The 24,499-nt window shown below is 36.6% G+C and overlaps 1 protein-coding gene across 1 annotated transcript in view; it reads right to left on the bottom strand.

The window, feature by feature from the left end:
- ANKS1B (ankyrin repeat and sterile alpha motif domain containing 1B) overlaps nt 1–24,499 on the bottom strand; it is a 434,418-nt gene that overhangs the window by 288,425 nt on the left and 121,494 nt on the right. Inside the window, exon 10 of the mRNA XM_065627452.1 lies at nt 19,985–20,150. Coding sequence (XP_065483524.1) covers nt 19,985–20,150 — 166 coding nt within the window. The remainder of the gene's footprint in view (nt 1–19,984; nt 20,151–24,499) is intronic.

Here is a 24,499-nt window from a genome sequence, read left to right as displayed (position 1 = left end):
TTCATAACTGTAAGGAAAGAAGACTTGCCACTTATAACCACAATAGAGTGATAGATAAACCAGTATTGTCTGATTCCAGGGATAATAAAAAATATTGAAGTTTTACCATGGATATGTTGATATCCTTGTGCCGAGGAGAAGACCAAGAAACTTGCTCAGATGATGCTTCAGGGAATCCTTCCTATTCTTGCTGAGCTTTATTTATAAATGAAAGAGAGACTCAGGCCCACATGAAGAATCATCTGAATCCTGTTCCTTATGGTAAAGGAGAGTTTGGGCACAGTGGTCTTCCTGAAGCTTACAGAGGGCTCATTAAAACTCAATCAAGGCTCTCTAAGACAGAGGAAGGAATCACCCATTACACTAAAACATACCCATAGAAAGATCTCAGTGCATGTCTTAAAACAATAAATCTGAACATTCTGTATGGAGCCAGCACTACTTAGGCTCAGTTCATTAATTGGGGGTCAATCCAAGCGGCTGGATTCTAGCAGCAGTAAATTTAGAAGGCAGGAGCACAAGGCAACAAGTAGGAAGAAACTAACAAAGACCCAGAACTGAGCAGAGTAGGTCACAAAATAGTAGGAATTGCCCTGATTTGATACAGAGCTGCCATGTATAAGATTTCTTGGATAGCATGTGTGATAAAAATGGGATGCCTCCTGTAAGTGGTCGACCCATTGCCAAGATTCATAGCAATTGCATACAGTAAATTAAGCCAGGCTGCATTTCATACAAAATTCCAGAAAAAAAAAATAGAAAAATCTGTTATTTTGTCAGGCAGATAACAAAAACATTCATGTTACATAGAAGCCCCAACTGAAGGACTAGGCAATTTGCCATAGTGTAGGACTCAACTTTAAAATTTTTTTAACTCGACTAAATCCCCAAAGCAAATCTTCTCTCCTACATAACAATTCAACCTGGCATAAATCTAGGAACTACAGATAGGGACAATCACGTATTTCAGTATTTCAAGGAAAAAACATTACAAGAGATTTCAAAAGAGCAGATGGAATACTGAATAATGGAATCAGTAGGTAGCTACACTGGATGCACAGAGAGAACAGTTAGACTAAACTGTTTGAATTTGCTCTTTTGAATTTGTTTTGTTTCCCACACACTTAAACCTGAATAACCATTGTTCTAAGTAGGATTGTAAATATATATCTGCAACTGTCTTGTTGAAAGCACTTGAAGCTATAACTGGCCCAGTCTTGGATGGGGCGGCTATTTCAGGATTGTGTTTGGAATTAATTACCAGTGAAGTGCATTCCAGTGGCAGCAGGGGGTCTGCTTAGTGGTTTCTGCATCATCCATGAGAGTTGGGTATGACTATTATAAACTTTTTATTTCCTCTGATCACCCACCTGCACAAATAGACTTTGGAACTGCTTCAAGCTTGCATAACCTTTGTAATACCAGGCAACTGTCTGGAAAAACATCTCTCATTAAGTACTAATGAGAGATGATGGGTGATTTCCACCGTTTCCTGAGTAACCTTTTAAGACTGCCTCTGCAAGCTGTTGATGTCTAATTGAGCATTCAAAAACAATGCCACACAGTTGCCAAATACTTTTTTTGTGTGTGAAATAGGTTTTTTTGTTGGCTTTTCCCTGTTTAAAAGGTTTGTAGTGAAATGACTGCACTTGCGTATGACAGATATTTCATAGATTTCTACACTTGCCTTGTCTCAGCATGTAGTCATCATGTTTCTGGAAGTTCAATAAAAAGTACAAGGTGTAGTTATAGGTGCCAAAATATTTTTGTTTATTTCAATCATTCACTAAAAACTGGAATGCCTAGTAGTCTCGTAAAAAAAAAAATATCCAAAAAAGAATCATACATGCTGGGGATGTCTGTTCTTATTTTTAAACTTAACTCATCAGTGACAGGTCACTGAATGTTATCATATGCATGCCTTAGTATTTCACAAGGCTATAATCCAAAGAGAATAACCAAACTGTGCTGTGCAGAGAAATGCACAGTGCTCAGTGCTGTTGCAAATACAACAGATGATTAGTGAATTAGGCTACAATTTCAAAATATCTCAGAATTTAAACCACAAAAGGTGATGAAAGTAAGTGCTCTCAAATCATTTAAATAATACTGATGATAGCCATACTCCCTAGGGATCAAGATCAATTAATAAAAAATTTAAACAGTCTTGAAGATAAACCTTCCAATATGAATCTATCTTTAGCTGCAATGAAATGCAATTTATGGACAAAACTATATTTTCATGAACTCCGGTTCTTCTGAAGTTTCAATTAGTTAATAAAGCTCTTTATCAGACACTGAAGTCAAGAAGCTAAACAAAATATTTTAAAGTCAGAGAGCTAGAAATGATATTTTAAAAGTTGCAATAGCCAGTTATTATATAAAGTATCTAAATTTTTGACCAGCGAGCTCAACTGTCACTGTGCAAATTTACATTTTTGTATTTAATATGTATTTACACAGAAATTTTTTTTTCCAAACTCAAAATGTATATTGTATCCAGTGTAACATTAAGCATAAAGAACTTGTCCAGCAGATAGTATGCACTACTAATAAAGAGTCAGAATTCAGGGGACCTTAAAAGTCTTTGCTGTTGATTTTGAAAGCAATATGGAAATATCTGTACCAGAGTGGACCAGCTATCTAGTCCAATATGTCCTGGTGATAATATCCAAATGATTTGAGAAAGCTAAAGGAAACAATGTGGATAATTTTGGAATAACACAATCCAGTTTCCAACTATGAACAGTTCATCTGCAGCACTACGGCATTAGAGTTTTTAGTAACTAAAAAAACGCAAACTCTTGATTGTATTTTTTATTTTCCAATTTATCCTTTTTTTATCATTAACAGACCAAAACAATATTACTCTATATTACTTTTACATATTTTTATTTTACTTAGCATTTTCTTACAGAAAATACTCAAATTCTACCCTTTTTACTAATATTCCTGCATTAATTTATTTTTTATCTGCTGCAATTTAGATGGAATTATATGTTAGAACAGTATTATATATTTAGGCATTATAAAGCTTACCTTCTGACTGACAAAGCAGTATTTACATAACTTCTGCTCTGAGTGTTTAGAATGTCCTATACACTTCAGCATATGTAATTTAGTTAGTGCCACAGTGTGCAGTATGCTTCAGAGGTTTTCTCTTCTCGTTTTGGCTTTTGGATCCACAAGCTAGCTTTGCAGATTTCTTAAAATTCTCCTGTTACTATTAAGTATTCCCACTAATGCAACCTACTGTATGTCTTATCGGGACCACAGATACGGAGTTTGGATAGACCTCTGAAATTTTTGAGAGCTGCAGTTAACTATATAAAGGAATTATAAAGATAGCACAAAACTTTACATATTTTGAAGTATGCTATTTGTATTTGCTCTTTAGAGCAAATGAATAAATCACTATTTCTAGACCACGCAGCTTTGGCCCATTTGTTTGACAAAGAGCCAAATCAGTACATTCAGACAAGAAGGAATATTCCAACACGGTGGGGCAGAAACAAAGTAGCTAATCCCATCCAACCAGTAATACCAAAAGAGGGATTATATTTAAGTGAAAGTATGCTTTTTTGCCAAGTTTTATGGACAGAAATATGGCTTAAAACTATTCCACATACCTTAATTTCAAGTCTTAACTACAAAGAAGAATTACAACTAAATCACACTGGAATAGAGGTAAGTATTTAGCCAAGGGAAGAAAAGAAAAAAAGAAAAAAATGCATGATTTGCAGAACTCCTGTCAGTCTTACTGCCAGAACTCCTCACCACTAACAAATTGCAAATATCATTATTCTATTCGAATGAGTCACAAATTCATTCCACATTGTGTTTATCAGGCTGATATCTAGCAGTTGGACAAGCAATTTATTAAATGTATTACTTTTTGTTTCCAATGGTTTCATAAGGCACTTAATACTTTCGTTAAATTTATCAATATCAAATCCTTGTTCAAGTTATCACAAATTGGATAAGAAACTCTGAAAGACAACGTATATAACTGATCAGAAAAAAAAGAAGTATTTTTTGCAAATTTTACTTACACAATATTCACATAAAGTTTTGATATTTTTTCATCACAATGTAAGACAAAATAGATGTCAAAATAATGGAAATGCTCTTGGAGAAAAATTTAGTTTCAATCCCAGCACTACTGGTAAGAAATTGTTTTTAATTGTACAATATATTTAAGTATCTTCCAGCAGGGAGAGAATAATATCTGAAAGAAAAAGGACATGGAGTGAACAGCTGGAGCTAAAGTGGAAAGAATATTTTTACTAACAATTATTTTTAATATTCTGATCCAGAAGAGATACAACTGCATACAATGATATATTGTATTATAGAAAGAATAATACACCCTGCCCTGGAACAAAAATGAAATGGTCCTTCTGAAGACTTTTCCTGCTTTCCAAAAACAATAAAGCGAGTGTGAAAATATTCTTTCATAGAGGTTCTTCCTAATCTGCAGTATTTTAAGGCACATCACAAAAAAGGGAAAAGGTTAGTTTGATATCCTGGTGCAGTAGAAAATTACTCTATCATTAGCTGCTAGTAGAGATTTTCCGTACCTATACATTTGTGAATCGGCAATACAAACTCATTCTCAACTTAATTTGATATACAGCAAAATACTGCATCTCTTATATACTTCATATCTCCTGTTGAGGTGGTACAAAAATGAAAATGGTATAAAAAGGACAAAAATGAAAACTCTGTAAAGTAATAGAAGGAAACTTTTTGGCAGCGTGCTACATACTGCCATGAGGACTAGCAGATGCAGAAAGGGAGAGAGAAGCAGAGAAAATTGAAGTAAATGATTGGTTTTTATTTAACTTAAAATAGAACAGGAGGATTTTTTTTTAAACAGAATGCAACACTGCTTACCTTCACTAGGAATCAATGTTTCTCTATTTTTTAATCATCTCTGACACTGAACAAAACAAATAAATCTGTTCATTATGTACAAAAACGGTTTATTTTAGTAATTGCTTAATATTTTCACCAATATTTTGATTTTAACAAACTTTAGCAAGCTATGCCAAGACATCTGCTTTCCGCAGGTACTAAAGTTAGTAGAAAAGTTTATTAAACAACCACATAAAACATATCATATTTTCATGAAAAAGTGAGTTCCCAGTAGAATGCAATTAAAGGTATTGAAAAATTAAATACAATATCTAACTTTTTTCCACAAAACTACTACGTTTAAGTTATTACTTACTTGAGAAGTAAAGACAGCAGAATTAGGGTATGATTTTTTTTATCCTAAAAGATAGTATTTCATATTTGATTCAGGTCACTCTGAAATAAAACTATTACTATGCATATTCAGTTGATTGTATAAGCTAAAATCATAGCCCAATTTCATGCATTCAGTCACAAAAAATAATCTCCTAAAGATCGTCAGTTAGGAGGACCTGCAAAACTTTTTCAGTATGTTTGGTTGTGAGTAGAGGGGGCAGTTATTGCTGTGCTAGGTCTATTCGAACTGTAGAAAAGAGAGAAAGGTTACTAATTGCATTCATATCAAAGCCTGTGATATGACACTCTTCACTACAATATCTGAAAACGCACAGTAACTGTGTGGCAGCAGATGATCCCTACAGAGAAGAAACGACAGAAGGCAGGGAGGGTGGAGCAGAGCTATGATCCAGAGACCTCAGTATGTACCTGTTAGCAGAACCACCAAACCAACATATGCATGCAGCATATAGCTGGCCATTAACCTTTTGATAAAACATTTTCACCATAAAAAAACTGATTAATCCAAACTGGTTTTCTTTGGGAAATGTATCATTTTAAGGATATTTTCATCAGCAATAGTTCTTGGAGCAGGATGGAAGTCCTGGTGTGTGTTTGCAAGAAAGACTAATGGGGAAAAAAAGCATGACTGCAGAGCAGGTATCCCACAAAGCTGATCTTTTGATCATTCGGTTAATGGGCCCTGCTGGAGCTCAACTTTATTCTGACAGAGCAGGGCAGGGATTAAATTCATACATCTTGGTCTCACATAGAGCTGGGATGCAGACAAGATGTGAAACATGAGCCCAGCACTGAACAGCATTCTCACATCTTGTGAGACAGATGTAGTCATATTATAGCCTGGTACTTTGTGTTCTCAGTTTGATCTCCCACATCTCTGATATGGGACACAGAAAGAGAAGGGATTGCTCAGGTTATCAAATCTAATACCTACATTGAAGGCAATCACAGAATCGCAGAATGTTAGGGATTGGAAAGGACCTCAAAAGATCATCTAGTCCAATCCCCCTGCCAGAGCAGGAACACCCAGATGAGGTTACATAGGAAGGCGTCCAGGCAGGTTTTGAATGTCTCCAGAGAAGGAGACTCCACAACCTCCCTGGGCAGACTGTTCCAGTGTTCCGTCACCCTGACTGAGAAGAAGTTTCTTCTCATATTTAAGTGGAACCTCTTGTGTTCCAGTTTGTACCCATTGCCCCTTGTCCTATCATTGGTTGTCACCGAGAAGAGCCTGGCTCCATCCTTGTGACACTCACCCTTTACATATTTATAAACATGAATGAGGTCACCCCTCAGTCTCCTCTTCTCCAAGCTAAAGAGATCCAGCTCCCTCAGCCTTTCCTCATAAGGGAGATGCTCCACTCCCTTCATCATCTTCGCTGCCCTGCGCTGGACTCTCTCCAGCAGTTCCCTGTCCTTCTTGAATTGAGGGGCCCAGAACTGGACACAATATTCCAGATGAGGTCTCACCAGGGCAGAGTAGAGGGGGAGGAAAACCTCTGTCAACCTACTAACCACCCTGCCTCTAATACACCCCAGGATGCCATTGGCCTTCTTGGCCACAAGGGCACAGTGCTGGCTCATGGTCATCCTGCTGTCCACCAGGACCCCCAGGTCCCTTTCCCCTACACTGCTCTCTAACAGGTCATTCCCCAACCTATACCGGAACCTGGGGTTGTTCCTGCCCAGATGTAAGACTCTACACTTCCCCTTGTTACATTTCATTAAGTTTTTCCCTGCCCAACTCTCTAGCCTGTCCAGGTCTCACTGGATGGCAGCACAGCCCTCTGGCGTGTCAGCCACTTCTCCCAGTTTGGTGTCATCAGCAAACTTGCTGACAGTGCACTCTAGTCTCTCATCCAAGTCACTGATGAATATAGTGAATAATACTGGTCCCAGTACCAACCCTTGAGGCACTCCACCAGATACAGGCCTCCAACCAGACTCTGCCCCATTGACCACGACTCTCTGGCTTCTCTCCTTCAGCCAGTTCGCAGTCCACCTCACTACCTGATCGTCCAGGCCACACTTCCTCAGTTTAGCTGCAAGGATGCTCTGGGAGACTGTGTCAAATGTTTTACTTAAATCAAGATAGACCACATTCACTGCTCTGCTGTCATCTATCCACCTCGTTATGTCTTCATAAAAGGCTATGAGGTTGGTCAAGCACAACTTCCCCTTGGTGAAGCCATGTTGACTGCCCCTAATGACCCGCTTATCCTTGATATGCCTTGAGATGGCACCAAGGATAAGTTGTTCCATCACTTTCCCAGGGATGGAGGTGAGGCTGACCGGTCTATAGTTACCCGGGTCCTCCTTCTTGCCCTTTCTGAAGACTGGAGTGACATTTGCTTTCCTCCAGTCCTCAGGCACCTCTCTCACTTCCCACGACTTAGCAAAGATGATGGAGAATGGCCTAGCAATGACTTCAGCCAGGTCCCTCAGCACCCGCGGGTGCATCCCATCTGGACCCATGGATTTATGGATGTCCAGATTGCTTAACTGGTCCCTAAACCAGTCCTCATCAACCAAGGCAGACTCCTCCATTGTCATATAATAATAACTGTACTACAAGGCACCTGTAGACTACACATTTATTCACCATCTACAGTAAGTCAGAAAACACACCCTAATCAACTGTATTGAACTTGCAACTTTTAATACAAAATATAAAAAAGCCTGAAAACCTACAAAAGGAGCAGGAGAGTCAGGATTGTTGTTAATGCCATAACTTTCTGCAGCAGGTGAGAATGTCTAGATGATCCTAAGTTATGGATATTGCAGTGTCTATGATTAATTATTCAGAGTTGAGTGGCTTTATCATCTGAAATTGAAAGACCAAACAGTGGAGAAATTCATCTTCGACAAGAGAGAGCTGAGTTATTTATGTGATTGAAGACATCTATATTGCATTTCCAGTGTTTCTGAAAACCACTTTATTACCTTATAGACATAAGTCAAGCGAAGCACTAGTTCTTGAGTAGTGGATCTCCCAAATTATAGGGTTCAGTTTCATCTTAATGCAAAATAGAACAACATGCAAAGTCTTGAGTATAAAAGAAGAAAAAAAAGTATGAAATCAAGACAAGCAGTTCCTCCCAACTTCTAATATGGAGTAAGATTCAACCTGAAAAGCTTTGTAGAATATTTAATTTAAGGTTTGTAGAAAATTCACAGGTGCACCAGGAGACATATATTAGCTAAGTGCTTACTGAAGATCTCGGTGAAGTGCTATAGCAATTCCACAAGCTTGTATTCCTCTAGAATATACCAGATGCATGTAAAATGTAAACATGTTAATGGTAAAATGAAGCTTTACAATTACTGCTAATATTAGCAATTCAATGGGGTTTATAGCTATATTATTCTTCATATGTCTATTAAACTATTGCCACCTATAAAAGGTACTATCACTTAAATCTGCTCAATTATAAAACAATCTCAGCAGCATTTTGAAGCGTAGGATTACTTACTAGAATGGAATATCTTGTATATGCTCCATGTATATTTCATCCCTGACTCAAAAGTACTTGCGAAGGATGCTGCAACTAATAGTCATTTAACAAAGAAAAACCCAAATACTGCTAAATGATATTTGCATGTGGGCTATAAAATGCAAAATACCTCAAAATAATGATGTACCTGTGAATTATTGTCTTGATTTGGAAAAGGGGCTTTGTCTGACAGCATGCGGTCAAGTGTATCATGACATCATTCTAGATGATAATTACACCAGAGTGGACGAAACTGAGTGTCACTTTGATGAGCATTCATTTGCAAAAATTGCCCAAACTCCCATGAATGCTATTTTTTTTCAACTGTACTTTAATGAATAATAGTAAAAAGTAATGAATCATCAGAAAATGTTTAACATATGTCAAGCAGCAGCCTTTTTCTCCCACTTTGCAGAGAAAATGTACACTAATTCTTTGGAAAGCAGAATTACTTTAACAGCATAAACATATTTACTGGAACATACTGGATGGGTGGATGGACACTTGCATGTATTTTGATAATGAACTGGTCATGTGGTCATTCCCATGTGCTTTAACTTCAGAAGTGACAGAGTATTTTTAAGAATAGCATTTCATTGTTAAGGATGTTATCAGAGATATTATCCAGAGGAGCATATGATGGGAAGCAATTATCTTAATTATACACTAAAAACCTCTTAGAGGGATGATAAGGTAGTAAAGGAAAGTACATTAGAGCTGTGATACATAAGAATTGATGTGGCTTGTGCAACCTCAATTCAGATTCCTGTGCGTATGCATTCTGAATAAGTCTTTAATTATGATTATAATGCTGTTTCTCCACAAGACCTCTGCTGCATCAAGGACATAAAGGAGTGGGGAAAAGATCAAATTATGGCACATTACTCTAGAAATGTGGTAGGAGAAATAATATTATAAAATAATAGAAATGTAAAATATTTTCCCTAAATATCAAACAGAAACTCATACTTAAATATGCCCATATGAATATATCCAAAGGTAATGTCAAATGTGAGTTACTAAAGCTAGAAATTTTTAATCAATAGTTCTATTTAATTTCTATTCAGGAGTTTAAAAAGACCTAGCAAGAAGTTATCTTAACAAATGGTGCTGTTTCTTAATAGCACTTGGAATATTGATAAGATTTGAGAAAACTAAAAGGAAGCTAATGGAGTAACCTTAGTAGTTATAGGCTTTCAGCCTGACAGCAGGAATAATGGAACAGCTGATATGGATCACCATTAATAATAAATGAAAGAGCCATTGGTCATGCAAATTAGCATTGCTTCAGAGAAACTGGATCTTATTTGTTACCCTGTGTTTTAAATGAAATTATAAGTTTATTGTAAGTAAATAGAGTTAATTTGACATTCACTTTTATAATACATTTGGGTTAATATTACATTTGGGATATTAAAATTTATTAAAGTGGTCTATGTTTGCAACTGAGGTAATTTTTAAAAAGTTAATAAAGAATGGTTTCAAATATACGTGCATGGGAAGTATCCACTGAATATATCACTTGCCTGTTCTCTTCAGACTACCCAAATGGAAAAAAAAAAAAGTGCTAACAGTTTTACCCAATCTTTATCCTACAAATACCCTTGGGTGTGGGAAGAGGTTAGAAAAGCCTATGTAAACCTCATTTCTCTTAATGCTCTTTGTTGGGATTCTGAAAGCCGCCAGTTGAATGGGCAAGGATCAGCCAAGAAAGTACAACACTAAAACCAGTGATCACTGAATGCTTCCACTGCCTGCTTCTCAGTTTGTGATACTGAAGTGCTATTGTTTCTCTGCTGGATAAATTCTGCGTTTGTCAAAAGGCAAGTGAAATGAAGCAAAAAAGCAGGATGTTTTTTATTCCCAACACAGCAAAGAATCAGTTTTGAACATAGTGCTTTGCAGTTAGAGTCTGCCACTCAAGTGATGGCAAAATTGGAGGATTTCAATTTTCTTGTTACTGTTTAATATGATAATTTTATTATAACAGTAGTTCATCCAAATGCAAAATTGCTCTGTCTATAATATAGAATAACTAAGGAAACATCTGTGTTAGGGGAACTGCTGGCTTTATCTCACGCTGCCCAGGACTGCTTAAACTAGAAGCAGACAGTGGATGAACTATTATTGAAATCTTTTATCATTCATCCTCTCTCATTTATTCATCTCTTCTGTTGAAAAATTTATAATCCGAGTCACACCCTAATGAAAATAGTGCTTATTTTGCACTGCAGAAGTTAAATTTTATTTGTCGTCTCCCTTTGTAACTTCTATCAAGAAAGCCAATTTCCGCATTGTATGAGAAATTGAAACAATAAAGAGTGGATATGTTTTTTCTTTAAACATTAGATAGGGGACATGTGCACTGGTATTATAACTCCACTGACAGAAGCCTACAACCGTATCAAGAAAGAATATGGAGCAGGACCTGTATACATAAAGTGTATATGGATCACTTGGATCTGTTTACCTGAACTATCTAGGAATGAACTTCACTGTAGAAAGAATTTTCAGGTCATTCCACTACTGCCCGAAACATACCCAAAGGTAACTAAAACGGGTCATAGCTTTCACATGCTGTCAGAACACGATTTTAGGGAGGTAGCTAACAGGGCAGAAATTGAAGATGCACACTGCACTGACCCATCTACAGCCACTTCCAACTAGAGTGTTATAGTACCTTAAGAGGTCTCCTCTCCTGATTTAATATGGAATCAGAAGGGAAATATTCTCACAGATAGTACCTCATTTTTCATCTTACACTACAAAAGATACCCATTTTTCCTGATCTCAAATCAATACTTAATTTACTAATCCTTAATTTTGATAAAGACCCTTCTTTTGAAAAAGGGTATATATGGTGAAAATCTAAACCAACTGAAATCAATGGCAAAACATGCCCTAACATCAATGAGGTTAAGAATATATGCCAGCCTCTGAGACCCAGATCACTTGCAGACCTACTGGTCAAAACCAGTACATTAATAACACCTATCAACAAAATAGTAATTAACACAGGACCAGAAACACAGGTGAATTGTGCTGCTCTAAGAGATACAGCACTAAAAAATAAGCTAATATAAAGCATCATAATTGTACTCCAAGAACTATGATAATAATATCAGAAATGGAGAAAATGGGTAGGAAAATGTCATCATGATAAAACAGAACTCCCAAAGCCGCCCATATTTTGGGGATTTGTAGTTAGAGAAAATAAAAGGAACTATAAAATGCCAGAGAGTACTTAAAAATAGAAAATAAATTATAATTACAAATTTTTAATTTATATTATAGGGACAACTATATCAGCAAACACTCTCCTTGCATAAATTTCAGAAATATTTTCTTTTAAATCTGTACTGAAGGAAAAAACACCAATGAAATGCATGATAGAAGAGCTATTGTATATCTTATTCTTCCATCAGCACTCCCTTAACCTTTATTAAAATGCTATGTGAAATTTAAAAATCTCAAATGCAAACATATGCTAGTGCATTAGACAAAATTGCTTCTGATAAGAACTGTGCACTCTATACTGTGGCAGTAGGAATGACAAATACAAAATGTGTCATCACTGAAAATCAGTCAGTAGAAGGTTAGTTTCAAATATGCTGTGTTCTGGCAAAGATTTGTATCTTGAAGCTCTGAATGTGATTCTTACATCTTTCTTAAGTAACCTATTCAAACAAGTAAATTGAGAAATTCCGTACTGTAGCCAAATTCTGTGCATATGTCTCAGACACAGGCTAAAGGAAGACAAAGAAGAGCAGAGAAAAAAATGTGTATAGATCTTATAACTAAGTCTGGGCATTATGTTTCACTATAAGTTATTGACTGAAAAATACAGCTGAAAATTCTTTGATAATTTTCAATTTTCACTTCAAAGTACATTTCACTAAAAGGGAGGTAAATAAACAGCAAAACAAACAAAAAGTCTTTTCAGCTGGACTAAATGTAACACTTAATTGAAAAAAATATATCTGGTTTTTGGTTCAATCACTTCAGGTCTTCTTATCCTTATAACTTCACCCTTCTCTTACATAGAAAAAGGGAAGGATATTAGGATACAGCATGTAGATAATATTATTCAGATTTTTACAGAGGCAAATAACATAAATGGATACATACATACAGAAATAAGACAAAATAATTTCAACATACTGTGATGTACATACACACCTCTGGAACACCTCTATGTGACACTTGACCATGCTTTGGAGTCCTCTAGCCACCATGACAAGGCAGTAGGCATAGACACATGTAAGGGCAAAAGAGATTTTTGGAATCATGTAGAGGCTGCCTGGAATCGCTTCTTGAAGAGTTGCAGGAGAGTTCTGACTTAGCCAAAGACCGTGTGTTAGGGGTCCTTTTGGCCACAAATATACCGAGGTTGGAAATGAGAATCTTCTTAATCACTAGCACAGAAATCAGTGGTTCTGAAACAGACTTCTATTCAGAGTAACAGGCAGAAAACCCCAGCTATTTTTAAGATGTATGTTGAGAGGTTTATTAAAGGAACGACACAAACGATAGCAAGTAAGTTTTCTCCCTCTAAGGGGAGTATCCTCATCATGTCAGGGCACTGTGAGACTCTTTTACACATTTTTCTCATGGCCTATGAATCTTTTTCTGTGCTAAAAGTAGAGGGGGATTAGAGTGTATAAAACACCCTGAGAAGTTGGAAACTTTACTTAATAATGGGAGCATTTCTCCAAGGCCAAAAATTACTTAGAAGAGAAACTACTTGCTTCTTAAGAAAGAGTTCAGCTATTAGGTTGTTATGGAAACACAAGCCTCTTTTGTCAGATATCTACTCCACCAAACTGACACACGGCTCACACTACGACACACAGCTATACTTTTTGTTCCTTATTGGCAAGCTCTGAGTGGCTCTTAACTTCACACTTAACATACGCATGAATTATAATCTTTGGAGATACTCTCTCCTTGAGTGATAAAACAGAAGAATATGGAACACTGATTATCATTAACAAATCATGTCAGGCCCTGAGGCACTAATGAGCTTTAATGGCCCTGGCCAGCCTTCCAGGGCTTCTCCATTCACATCCACCTTCCTGGAGGCACCATTTCAGCTCAGCCTGGAGCCTTTTGTTCCTGCCTGAGCCGTGCTGAAGGAGTCCTGTCCTGTGCTTATGGCTGTACTCTGTGCACCCACTCCCCAGTTCATGGGCTGACCTCCTAGCTTGAGCTGGGATCTGGTCTTGTCAACCTTCCTGGACCATCACCAGACCTGATCCTGACTTGCATATTGACTTTCTAGCTTAACTTTAGAGCTACTTCATCAGCACAAACTTTCTTGATGAATTGGGCTCTTGGCTGAACCTGGCCATGATCTCTAGGTCTGCACTGCTCATGGGTGGTGAGACAGGGCCCTGACTAGTGAGGCTCCTGTCCTGTCAGCCATGGTAGTCCACTTTGCTCCTGCCTCCCCCTCTCTGAAGAAGCAGCTGCCCTGATACATCAGGCCTGAGACTTAGTACTTAGGAAATTCAGCACTCATAGCTGGCAGGTAGTAATGATTTTTAATATGCACCACAATACCAAAAGCTTTCATCGACAATCAGTTGCTTGAAAACGCTGGTGTCAAATTAGGCTAAATTTCAGAGACTCTAGCTATTTTCAGATGGTTCTAGAGCAACTGTTATATATTGCAGTTACTCTGCTTGATAAGAATCTCCCTCCTCTATTATGTTCTTCTCTATACAGAGGTAAGATGATCTTTCTTGATTACTGAAAGTATTTAATCCTGAGAAGTTAGACTGTAGGTCATGTGCTTAAGTGCACTACATTCTGTTATCTCTGGTTTAAAAAGCGTACTTAAATAAAATACAGCTCTACTAGCAGGCCTCCTGTTAGAAGCAGTTTGGGTGAGTGGACTTCAAAAAGGTTAGTGCATGATCCTTCAGGTCAATTACAGTTTCAAAATTATGAAGCATGGGTGACTAAGGCTAGCCTCTTGAATTTCCATTAACCCAGGCAATTTTGTATATCTGGCAGTGTGATGGTTCCTTCTTGTGGCCACTTTGCACTGGTTTGCTTTTATCTAGAAAATAACTACACAAAACCAAAAGTATAAATTCATTAAACAAGAAAAGATGCATTTACTATCTTAGTCTCAATCTGGAGAATTGAAATGTTCAAATATTCAGGATAGGTGCTGTGAAGATTTGGTACCGAAGTCAATCAGAAACTGATGACCTGAAAAACAGCATTTTCTTTACCAAGTCAAGTATTTAATAATCTTGGAAACTATGCATATGCAGAAGATTCATATTTTAATTTTGATTAAAATGTTATCACAGGCTATTTTTCAATGCAGGTTTCTAAAGAACAGTCTCCTAGATATCTGTAGGAGACTGCTGACACAGTGTTATACAGTAGACACAAGAATGTCAGCAGAGGTGAACTGACACACTGGCTACACATTTTCAGGTTCATTTTCACCATAATGTCAGGAGCAGGATGCCAGGCTGGGAAAGAAAAAAACAAACCTCTAATGCTGCAGTAGATAGGCCAGCTTGGGGACAGTTTGATATGTTGTAATTATTCCGTGACTAGCATTTTTTGTTAGTTTCACTGCTGTGATTATAAGGTTATAAGAAAAAGGTATCATTAATTACTGATACACTATCTTGCATGGTCCTCCTTACAAGTTACCGGCATTTAAGTGCAAATTAAGAAATTTTTCTGAATAACAAAAACATCATGACTGACAACAGCAAGACTTCTCAAAAATAAATTTAGCTGCATAGATGAACAAAATATCTGCTAAGATCTCTCTTTCTTTATGTTTCAAAGCCTTGCCATGTGTTTGCCTGCTACAGGCTAGTGGCAACACATCACATATCTGAGGATATTTTTATCCCCTTGACAGAAGCTGTATCTTAGATGTAACTGGGTAGAGTAGTTGTACCAGAGCTATCTTTAAAATTGCTGACTTGGCAATTGCTGACTGTGCCGTGGCTGAGAGCTCAGCATAAGTGAAGCCTCTAAGTATTTACCTTATTTCTCTGTTGGATTTTGCAGCTGACACTGAGTTCTGCATTGCTACAGCTGGGCTGATTCCGGAGTTGAAGACGGTTCACTAAGGTCCCCTTGACCATCAGCTACAGTAAAGCAATGTAACTGGAAAAAATAGGTCCTTGAACTAGAACTCCCTTATCCAAGGATGATTTTCATACAGTTTATGAACAGAACTGTCTCTTCCTGTTATTGAGATGCTGTACTAAACCCTTCGTTAATCTGCATAGACAGATCAACTTTCCCAAAGGAGATTTGTTTTGTTTTGTTGTTGTTTGGTTGTTTTTTGCCTTTTTTTTTTTTCACCAAGTTATTCATGAAAAACGGAGTTTGAAAAGTCCTCTCTATTTCCTAATGATACTCAATAAGACCTAAAAATATTTTAAGTAGTACTGGCTATCATTCACTATTCTTAAACATTTACCATGTAGACTGCCACCTCATCTCACTCCTAGAGGGTTTATGCAGTAGAAAGTACAGAGGCAGACTGAAAGAGATATGATCTTTCTATTGGGCATGAACACACACTTAACTCCAATGAAAAAATATATTTATTAACATTTCTTCCGTAATGTAGCTCAGATTTCATCCAATATTCCTGCTAAATAAAGTGTATGACATTATGAGGTGCAAGGATGCAGTATGGTACAAATATCCAAGCTATCAAGGATTCAAGCCTGTAAGGGTCTTCAACAGCACAGGCTCAAATGCAGCATGGTGCTGCACTTAAACTTCTGCTACCGGTATTCTAGATGCTAGATAACTGATCAAAACCACACTAACTACATGAAGATACTTGATATGCCTATTTTAGCATTAGAATTATCCAGTGCCTTGAGCTTTAGCCATTTATTAGAACTTTGCACCTTTTTCGGAGATGATTTGTTGGTATAGTTCACAAAATTTAATTACATCCATAAGATCAAAAGGGCAATACTAATGTGTGCCTTATGAACTAATAAAATTTTATGGTTATTTTTCAAGGTTAAATATGTCATGTGATTTTTTTTTTTTTTTAATGGAAGAGCAGTCAAAAAATTATAAATACTAGGAGAAATGTCTAGTTTAAGGAATGAGGATAATGTTCTGGAATAGCCCAACAGAAAGACTAGTAAAATTGATTCATGAATCACTTAATTTATGAAATTAATTTAATGAGATTGATTTATGGAATTTTAAATCCAAATCTATATTTTACTTAGCAGAAAAATTTGTCTCAAAAGAGTGTATTATTTCAGAACATTCCTATCAAGTCTTACCTGTTATTTTAAAAGCAGATATTGAGACAGATACTAACACACTTTGCCAACCTTGTCCTATCAATCTACCGCAGAAACAAAGAACGGCTTAACTTGAACTCAGACACACATGCAGTCTTTTTTACTCTTAGATCAGCCCAAATTAGAAGCAATTGTTTTAACTGCCAGCATAAACCAATAATGTAACAATTCTTCTTCCTCTATAAACCTAATTTCTTGCAAACAGACACAAAACTCATACAAGATAGGATTTCAGAAGTGGAAGTAACAAACTTTATGCCTACTTTTATTTCCTTTCTGTTCAGTTTTTCTCCCTTATATCTAACAAGCCTTTACCATTTAGTGCATGGAGCTCTCATTCTCTGCTATTCCCTACCAGTTCGAGAATAAGATTCAGGAAACTAAAAACAACATGGAGAGGTACAGAGCAGTCTGGTTTTTTCCCAGTAGATCAGAGAATTATACTGGCAAGGTGATTATTCCCAACCTGTTAAGAGTTTACTGGCAGTGCAGATAATAGTGACAACATGCAGCTCTGCAGCTTGAAAGGCCAGTCAGAATGACCTTTTCTCTCAATATAGGAAAGAAGAATTTTCAATCACTGAGTGCAGTCAGTGTCGCTTCTACTGCTAAGAGGTAGTAATGCCCCAGACAGTGAGGAGAGTTGATCAGAGTGTCCTGCCACCTAGGGAAACGAGACTGACAAGATGCAATTTTTTGTTCAAAGTGCTACCACATGCTCTGAAATGAATGATACACATGACATAGCACACCAATTTGAAACAGTATTCCCAAAGTCAGCATGTCTCAGTGACACAAAACCAGAGAAATTCAGGAAAAAAGGCAGGCAAATTAGATATTTGTTTTAAATTAATGCTGTCTGTAATCATACATAACTTATTCGAGCAATAAATCTGTATGAACTGAAGCGGCAGGCCAACATTCACATACAATTAAGCCTAGTGTTAAGTACCTTATAACTGTGAGTGACACAGTTGATTACATTTGGGCCAGTATAAGATAACAGCCAAAGTGATTACAAATTTGGCTTACAAGCCAGGTCAGTTTGACAACTACTACATTTATAGCATAAAATAAAATAACATTCTGGAATCTGCTTATCTATATGGCCAAATGTTCTTTCCAATAAAATGCCAGGGAAAAGATCATAGTGGTATACGGAAAACTAAGGCAGAAAGAATTACAGAATTTGTATTGTCAACTCATTGACCTTACTAGATCTTATAAAGATGATGGGTGGGCCTCATGAATGTCCTACAGCTTCCTTTGTTATTCTCTGGCCCCCTGATACACTCCACATTTAACCATAAATAAAACATAATTCCAGATTAAGACCTAAAAATGTCATTTTTAGGATCTGTTTTTCATACTGATCTTAATGGATTTACTACGCCTGAGAAAAATGCCTATGTCCAGCAGACAGCACACTTCCAAAACCTGGTATTTTAACTAGTGAAAAGTCTATAATTTTTTAAAATACTAATTACAATGGAAAGCTTTGTAGTTGAGCTCCGTTACTGTGGAGGCAGATAATGAACTCCCTCAGCCAATTTATGGGGTTGGGGTATGGCAGTCTTCCCATTGCAATAAGTATGTTTATGGTGATTAATCAAGTAGAAGTCTGAAAAACAAGGATATTTTGGCATTTTCTTCCTTTACTGAATGGCAACCCATAATATTGTCTTGCACAGCCTGCTAATTTTTTAGATTATCAGAGCCAAAGAAACAACAACAAAGTAAACCTTGAGTGACACAAATAGTTGTGCTGATGTTCAAGTCAGATTCTGGTCCACTCTGTGCAAGTGTGCTATAAAGATGCTATCCTACTTTGTGCCACCTCTGAGATCACTGTTCATAATGTAGGTTCCCATCAAGCCTTCTTTAGCCCTAATTTAAGAGAGGTGGGAATTATGATCCACTCCACCTCACCTTGCAGACTGCAAAGCCGTATCTTGATATCTGACCCTTATATACTAAGCCTGATATAGCTCTGGCACTCTTCAAATATCAGCTGTGAAATCAAGGTGCTTCCCCTTACACAGATTAGATAGGTAACAGGATGTTAGTCAACAATCATCTGTCATTCCTGTACATTTCCCAAATCATGATTCGTAATCAAGACAGCACAGATCAAAAAGGCAATTGACCATTTCAAATAGGTCTGTACTGCTGAGAACTGTCATTTGTCAAAGGAGACTCTCAGTCCAATTACTCATAGCAAAATGATCATATGCTGAAATTCCTGTACCAGGTAGTGACTGATAAAGACTTCAAACAAGGGTAATGGAAGAGAGCCCATAATTGTGGAGAACATTAACAGGGTCCTTACAGATAATATCATTCATCTGACTCAGCATAATTTTACTGGTTTTTAACTATTGTAACTCATTGCTGTCCAAACCTGTAAAATACAAATAGCAGTCTGCCAAACAGTCACTTAATATTTTTAGAAATTCTCATTCACTATTTTGTTTTCGAAAACAGAACACAACTTCCTTTATGTAACACGGAAATACAGAGTACTTTAAGTTTTGAATTAGTTGTAAAACATTCTTGCTAAGCACTTCATTAAAAATAGAAACGGGTTGGTAAATAGATTACTGCAAGAGCCTGCGCTGAAATAAATTCTATTTCAAATTTGGCATTTTGCAACCTTATATTTATCTAGGAAATTATTTAAACTTCTGTTTTGTTTCGCTTCTACAGCATTTTGCTAATAAACTGTAATATAAAGTTCTTATAGCAACTAACAGAAGGCTATAATCCGGCTGTGATAAGTAAACAGAGTACTATATTCTTAAAAATGTTAACCTATATTTTCTGTATATAATTCTATCCCTTCTATAACATTACACTTACACCAAAGGCTACGTAAAGAATTATTTGGTGATTTACCTGGTCTTGAGGAAGGAACTCTTGCTATCTCTAGGGAACACGGTTTTTTGGTCACTGCTATGTCTATCAAATCACAAAGACTGCTGTCATTTTCTGAAGGAACTGCATCCAGAGGTACAGACGGTATTGCTTCCAATGCATAACCTCTCTTCTTTGAATAAGATTCCTGAAATGCAAAAATTTAAGTTGGTCAGAAAGATGTTTCTCAGATAACACAGGAAAAGAATCAGGTTCAATAACTCTGGCTAGCATGGTTTAAAACTCAGCAAATTAAATACCATATTCCATGGAAATCCAAATTGTAATAGACTGGAAGAATTACTTGCATGCTAGAATGTAACATTTCTTGGTTTTAAAATTTTTGGGTAATATAGTTCTTGTTTAGTTACATAAATGTCTTCATCAAACTTTGTATTTAGCAAAAGCTCTAACATAACTGGTCTTGCCATACCTACTTTGCTAGATTCTAATTCAGGAGATGTCTCTTATTCAATTTTTTAAATTATAACTCATGAAAGAGACAATTACATTAACCACTGCAATTACTTTCTCTTTGGGGATGGTTTTACAATACGTTTATATATAAAAAAGCTAAAGATATGCCATCTACGTTTTCATGGCAGGATCCCAGGTTGTGAATGAAGATGAATTACTGCTCCATATTTGAGTGAACAGCAATAGTGGCACAACGTCCCTTAACAGTGATACATATAATGATTTCCCATCATTAGCAAAAGTTGAGGCAAGGGAAAAAAAATCAGTCAAAAGTTTTGCTGGTACACTGAACTGTCCAATCAAGCAGACTGTCTGCTTTAGAACATGAATAAAATGATACCATATAGGTTTACCAAAGCTTCTTGATTTGTGATTTCTTTAACACCAGCAGAAAGAAATTGCAGTGGCAAAGATATGTTTTCACATCTTTCTTACACTGGACACACGGATGCCTGGGAAAGTCAAGCACCACACATAAATCAAATATGATATAATAAAATGCAAAGGGCCAGGAAGCACCATGACAGTTAGATATTATCATAACACTACTCAGAAAATGATTGAGGAATGTGACAACCACAACAGGATGGGGGATAATAATTTCTTCAACAAGAACAACTCGTATTGCCTAAGGTATCTACAGCCTATGGCTGCAGATAACTATCCGGTTTTTAGGTAAATTATTTATACTGTTAGCAGATCATTATACTACCAAACTTTTTGCAGTTTTTCCTGCTCATTGTGTTGTGACCCGATTTTTATGAAACTTCATAATCTAGTAATAATTCAAGGCTTCTCAAAGGATAATGGTTGACATAGCAGCAACAGGAACTTCACTTCAAAATTCTACTGGATCACTTCAGTAGAACCAAATTTTAAACCCCAGGTTAAACCACCACTGACTAAAGAACTTGAAAATGAATACTGGAAACACTGAACAGGGAAAAAGAAATCATACAAAGTAAAATAAACAGAATACTAACAAGCGTTTGTAATAAAATATGAGTATTTACCAGCAAACAATATAAGATTAGTGTTCAAAAAAACATGCCTAAAAGAGGAACGTGATTGTGGCTCTACCTCTTTTACCCTTTCCTGTTTATGTCTAGTCAGAGTATGAGCTCTCTGCATTGGCAATCTTACTGATATGTACTAATAGTAACTAGTTTCAGCTAGCGGACTCTAAAGATGTAACAAGGAATTGGAAAAGTTTGTAAGTGGGCTTACTGCAGCTTCAAATACAACTTTTATACTTAAGCCATTCCATTCCTTAAATGAGATTAATAGAAAATTATTCCTGCAGCCCCCATCCTGTAGAGAAAAGAAAAAAGGACAAACCCTAATTTTTTAAATCCTGCAAATAACACTTGCATAAAATGAAGCATGGATATTAGGAAGAGTACAACTGAAACCACAAAGTTTACAAATACAGTTTTATTACTGGAATAAATGTGCATGAGTTGAAGTTTAGGTTTAAATTAGAGAAGACCATAAAAACTTTGCAATGTATAAATAACAGTTCTTTTAACTCTGCGTTACATTCCTGCCTTTTTATCACAATAAATATGGAAAATATTTCTCCCTAGATGGCACTACGTAATGTGGAGGCATTGAAGTGCCTGAAGTGCAACTACAGGACAAGAGGATGACTACTTCCTACCTTGAAAAAAAGGAATCTCTACCTTGTCCATTTAAGTCTGCTGTAAAAAGACAGAGGCAAAAATTTATTTACCAAAGCAATGACTTAAACAGCAGACTTCAATTTAATCCTTGTACATGCAAGTTTCTCTAAGAGTAAGTCAGAATGCCAAAACCCTAGTACTAGTAAATCTGCCTACGGAAGCCATGCAGCCTTAAAATTGTCACCAAACACCAAAGTGAAACCCTTCTCAATTCCTGAATTCAGCTACAGAAAAAAATACAAAGCCAATAAAAACTGATATATGAAACACAAGAACAAACATTGGATCATACTTTAGGTCACCCAATATTCTCTCTACAAAGGCAGCCAACAGTGCTGGCCCAGAAAACAGTGAGACCGGCAGAAGAGCAGGACAAGCATGTAGAAGTTCTTCTCCTACAACCCTTTGAGAGTCCCACACTTCATAATCAAAAGGTGCTGACTTTGTTCTGCATGTGCACTGATCCAGCTTTCTAAAATTACCTTCTCAGGTTGCCTTTAGAGCACGTCACTTTTTACCCGTTGCATGCACCCCATTTTGTTTTATTTGTCTCACCACGTTTGACATCCCTGATTCCTGTACTTTCAAAGGCAATAAATGTTTGTTCTTTATAATACTTATCCTTTCCTTGTGATTTCACAGACCTCTGTCACACTTCCCTTATCCTCTCCTTTAGGGAGTAAGAAATTCTAATCTACTCATCCAGCTGTTCCAGGTTTTTGACCATCCCTGTCAGCTCTCACCCTCTCAGTCTTCAGTGATGTGACAGGGATCAGATTTTCACATGGCATTCAAGATGAGGGCTCACCAAGTATTCATACTGACATAATGATGTTCCCTCTTTTGTACTCTACTCTTTTTCTAATTGCTCTTAACATTCAATTTGATCTTCTGAATGTTATTCAACATTCTGTAATTAACATTGCAAGAATATAAATGTCAAAGAAGAATAAATAAAAATGATGGGGTTACTGAGAAAACTGTTGGAATGTAAATTACTGACAAGTAAATTCTTCCCAAATCTCTCCATAATAAAGCAAATAGGATAATAGTATGCCAGGCAGAACTTAAATAAGTTAGAGTCAAAAAATAATTATTAATACTTCAAAAAGTCTGGAATTCTATCAACTGATTAAGTGAAGACAGTAAGCCTTAATTAAAAACTGCATATGTAGCAAAAAAGACAAACTTCTTATTGCTAGAGAAGAGCACTGTAAAGTTTTCTGGTTGCTGCAACGTGTTCTCCATTTTGCAGGTACTGAGCATATTCTAGAAATTTTTAAGCTCTAAACTAATTCAAGTTAGATGTTAACAGGTGACATGAAATTATCTTCAAGTATCAGGCGTCAAGCAATATGATTCTGCATTTTTCTAAAATTAAAAGCTCTTCAGCATTCTTCTCAATAATATCAGTTCTGTTGTCTCAGCTCATGAGTGTGCAATGACTATTGCATTTATCCCATTTATGTCAGAAAATAATAGAGCAGTTTGGGTTTGAAGGGACCTTCCAAGGTCGTCTAGTCCAACCCCCTGCAATGAGCAGGGACATCTTCAACCAGATCAGGTTGCTCAGAGCCCCGTCCAGCCTGGCCTGGAACGCTTCCAGGGATAGGGCATCTACCACCTCCTGGGCAACCCATTCCAGTGTTTCACCACCCTCATGGTAACAATTATTTCCTTATATCTAGTCTGAATGTGCCTGCATCAAACATACCTCTTGATGTTTCTAAACAGACTGACGTATAACATTGTTCGACTGGGACACTTCACACTGAAATATTCATAAGAAGTAATCAAAGGTTGCTGAGAGGAATCAAGAATTCAAGCAAGACAGAAGTCCTGACCAGTGGCTGAAGATAAGTACAATAGGTTTTTGACATACAGCAACGTGGTGGGGAGAATGCTTGAACCTGAAGGGCACTGTGTGAGTTTATCACAATAATGTACTGAGCAAAAACAACTGAAAGTATTTCCTATGTCATCATAACCCAAACCAACAATTAGATAGTGAAATACTTATTTTGACTGCCTCTCCATTGAAAGGAATCAGGAATATTACTATAATTTTTTTGGCTAGTAAAAACACTTTTATCTATTACTAATAATTTAACCATAGCAATTTTTATAGTATCGTGTAATTAGAATCATTCTTCATGAGTCAAACTATGATAAATGTTCATTGTTATGACAGCTAGAAACACTTGAATATGTAATTTGTCACAGAACAGCTAATAAGGTTTACTTCATGATACATAACAGAATCTAGAAAATCCCTAATAATCTCATTTAAGAGTAATGACACTAGAGGATCTACTCTGGTCTGCACAAATTATTTATA

Source organism: Caloenas nicobarica, chromosome 1 (assembly GCF_036013445.1).
Source record: "Caloenas nicobarica isolate bCalNic1 chromosome 1, bCalNic1.hap1, whole genome shotgun sequence".
NCBI lineage: Eukaryota > Metazoa > Chordata > Aves > Columbiformes > Columbidae > Caloenas > Caloenas nicobarica.
Note: the sequence above shows the minus strand (reverse complement) of the source record. Positions and strands in the feature narration are given on the sequence as shown.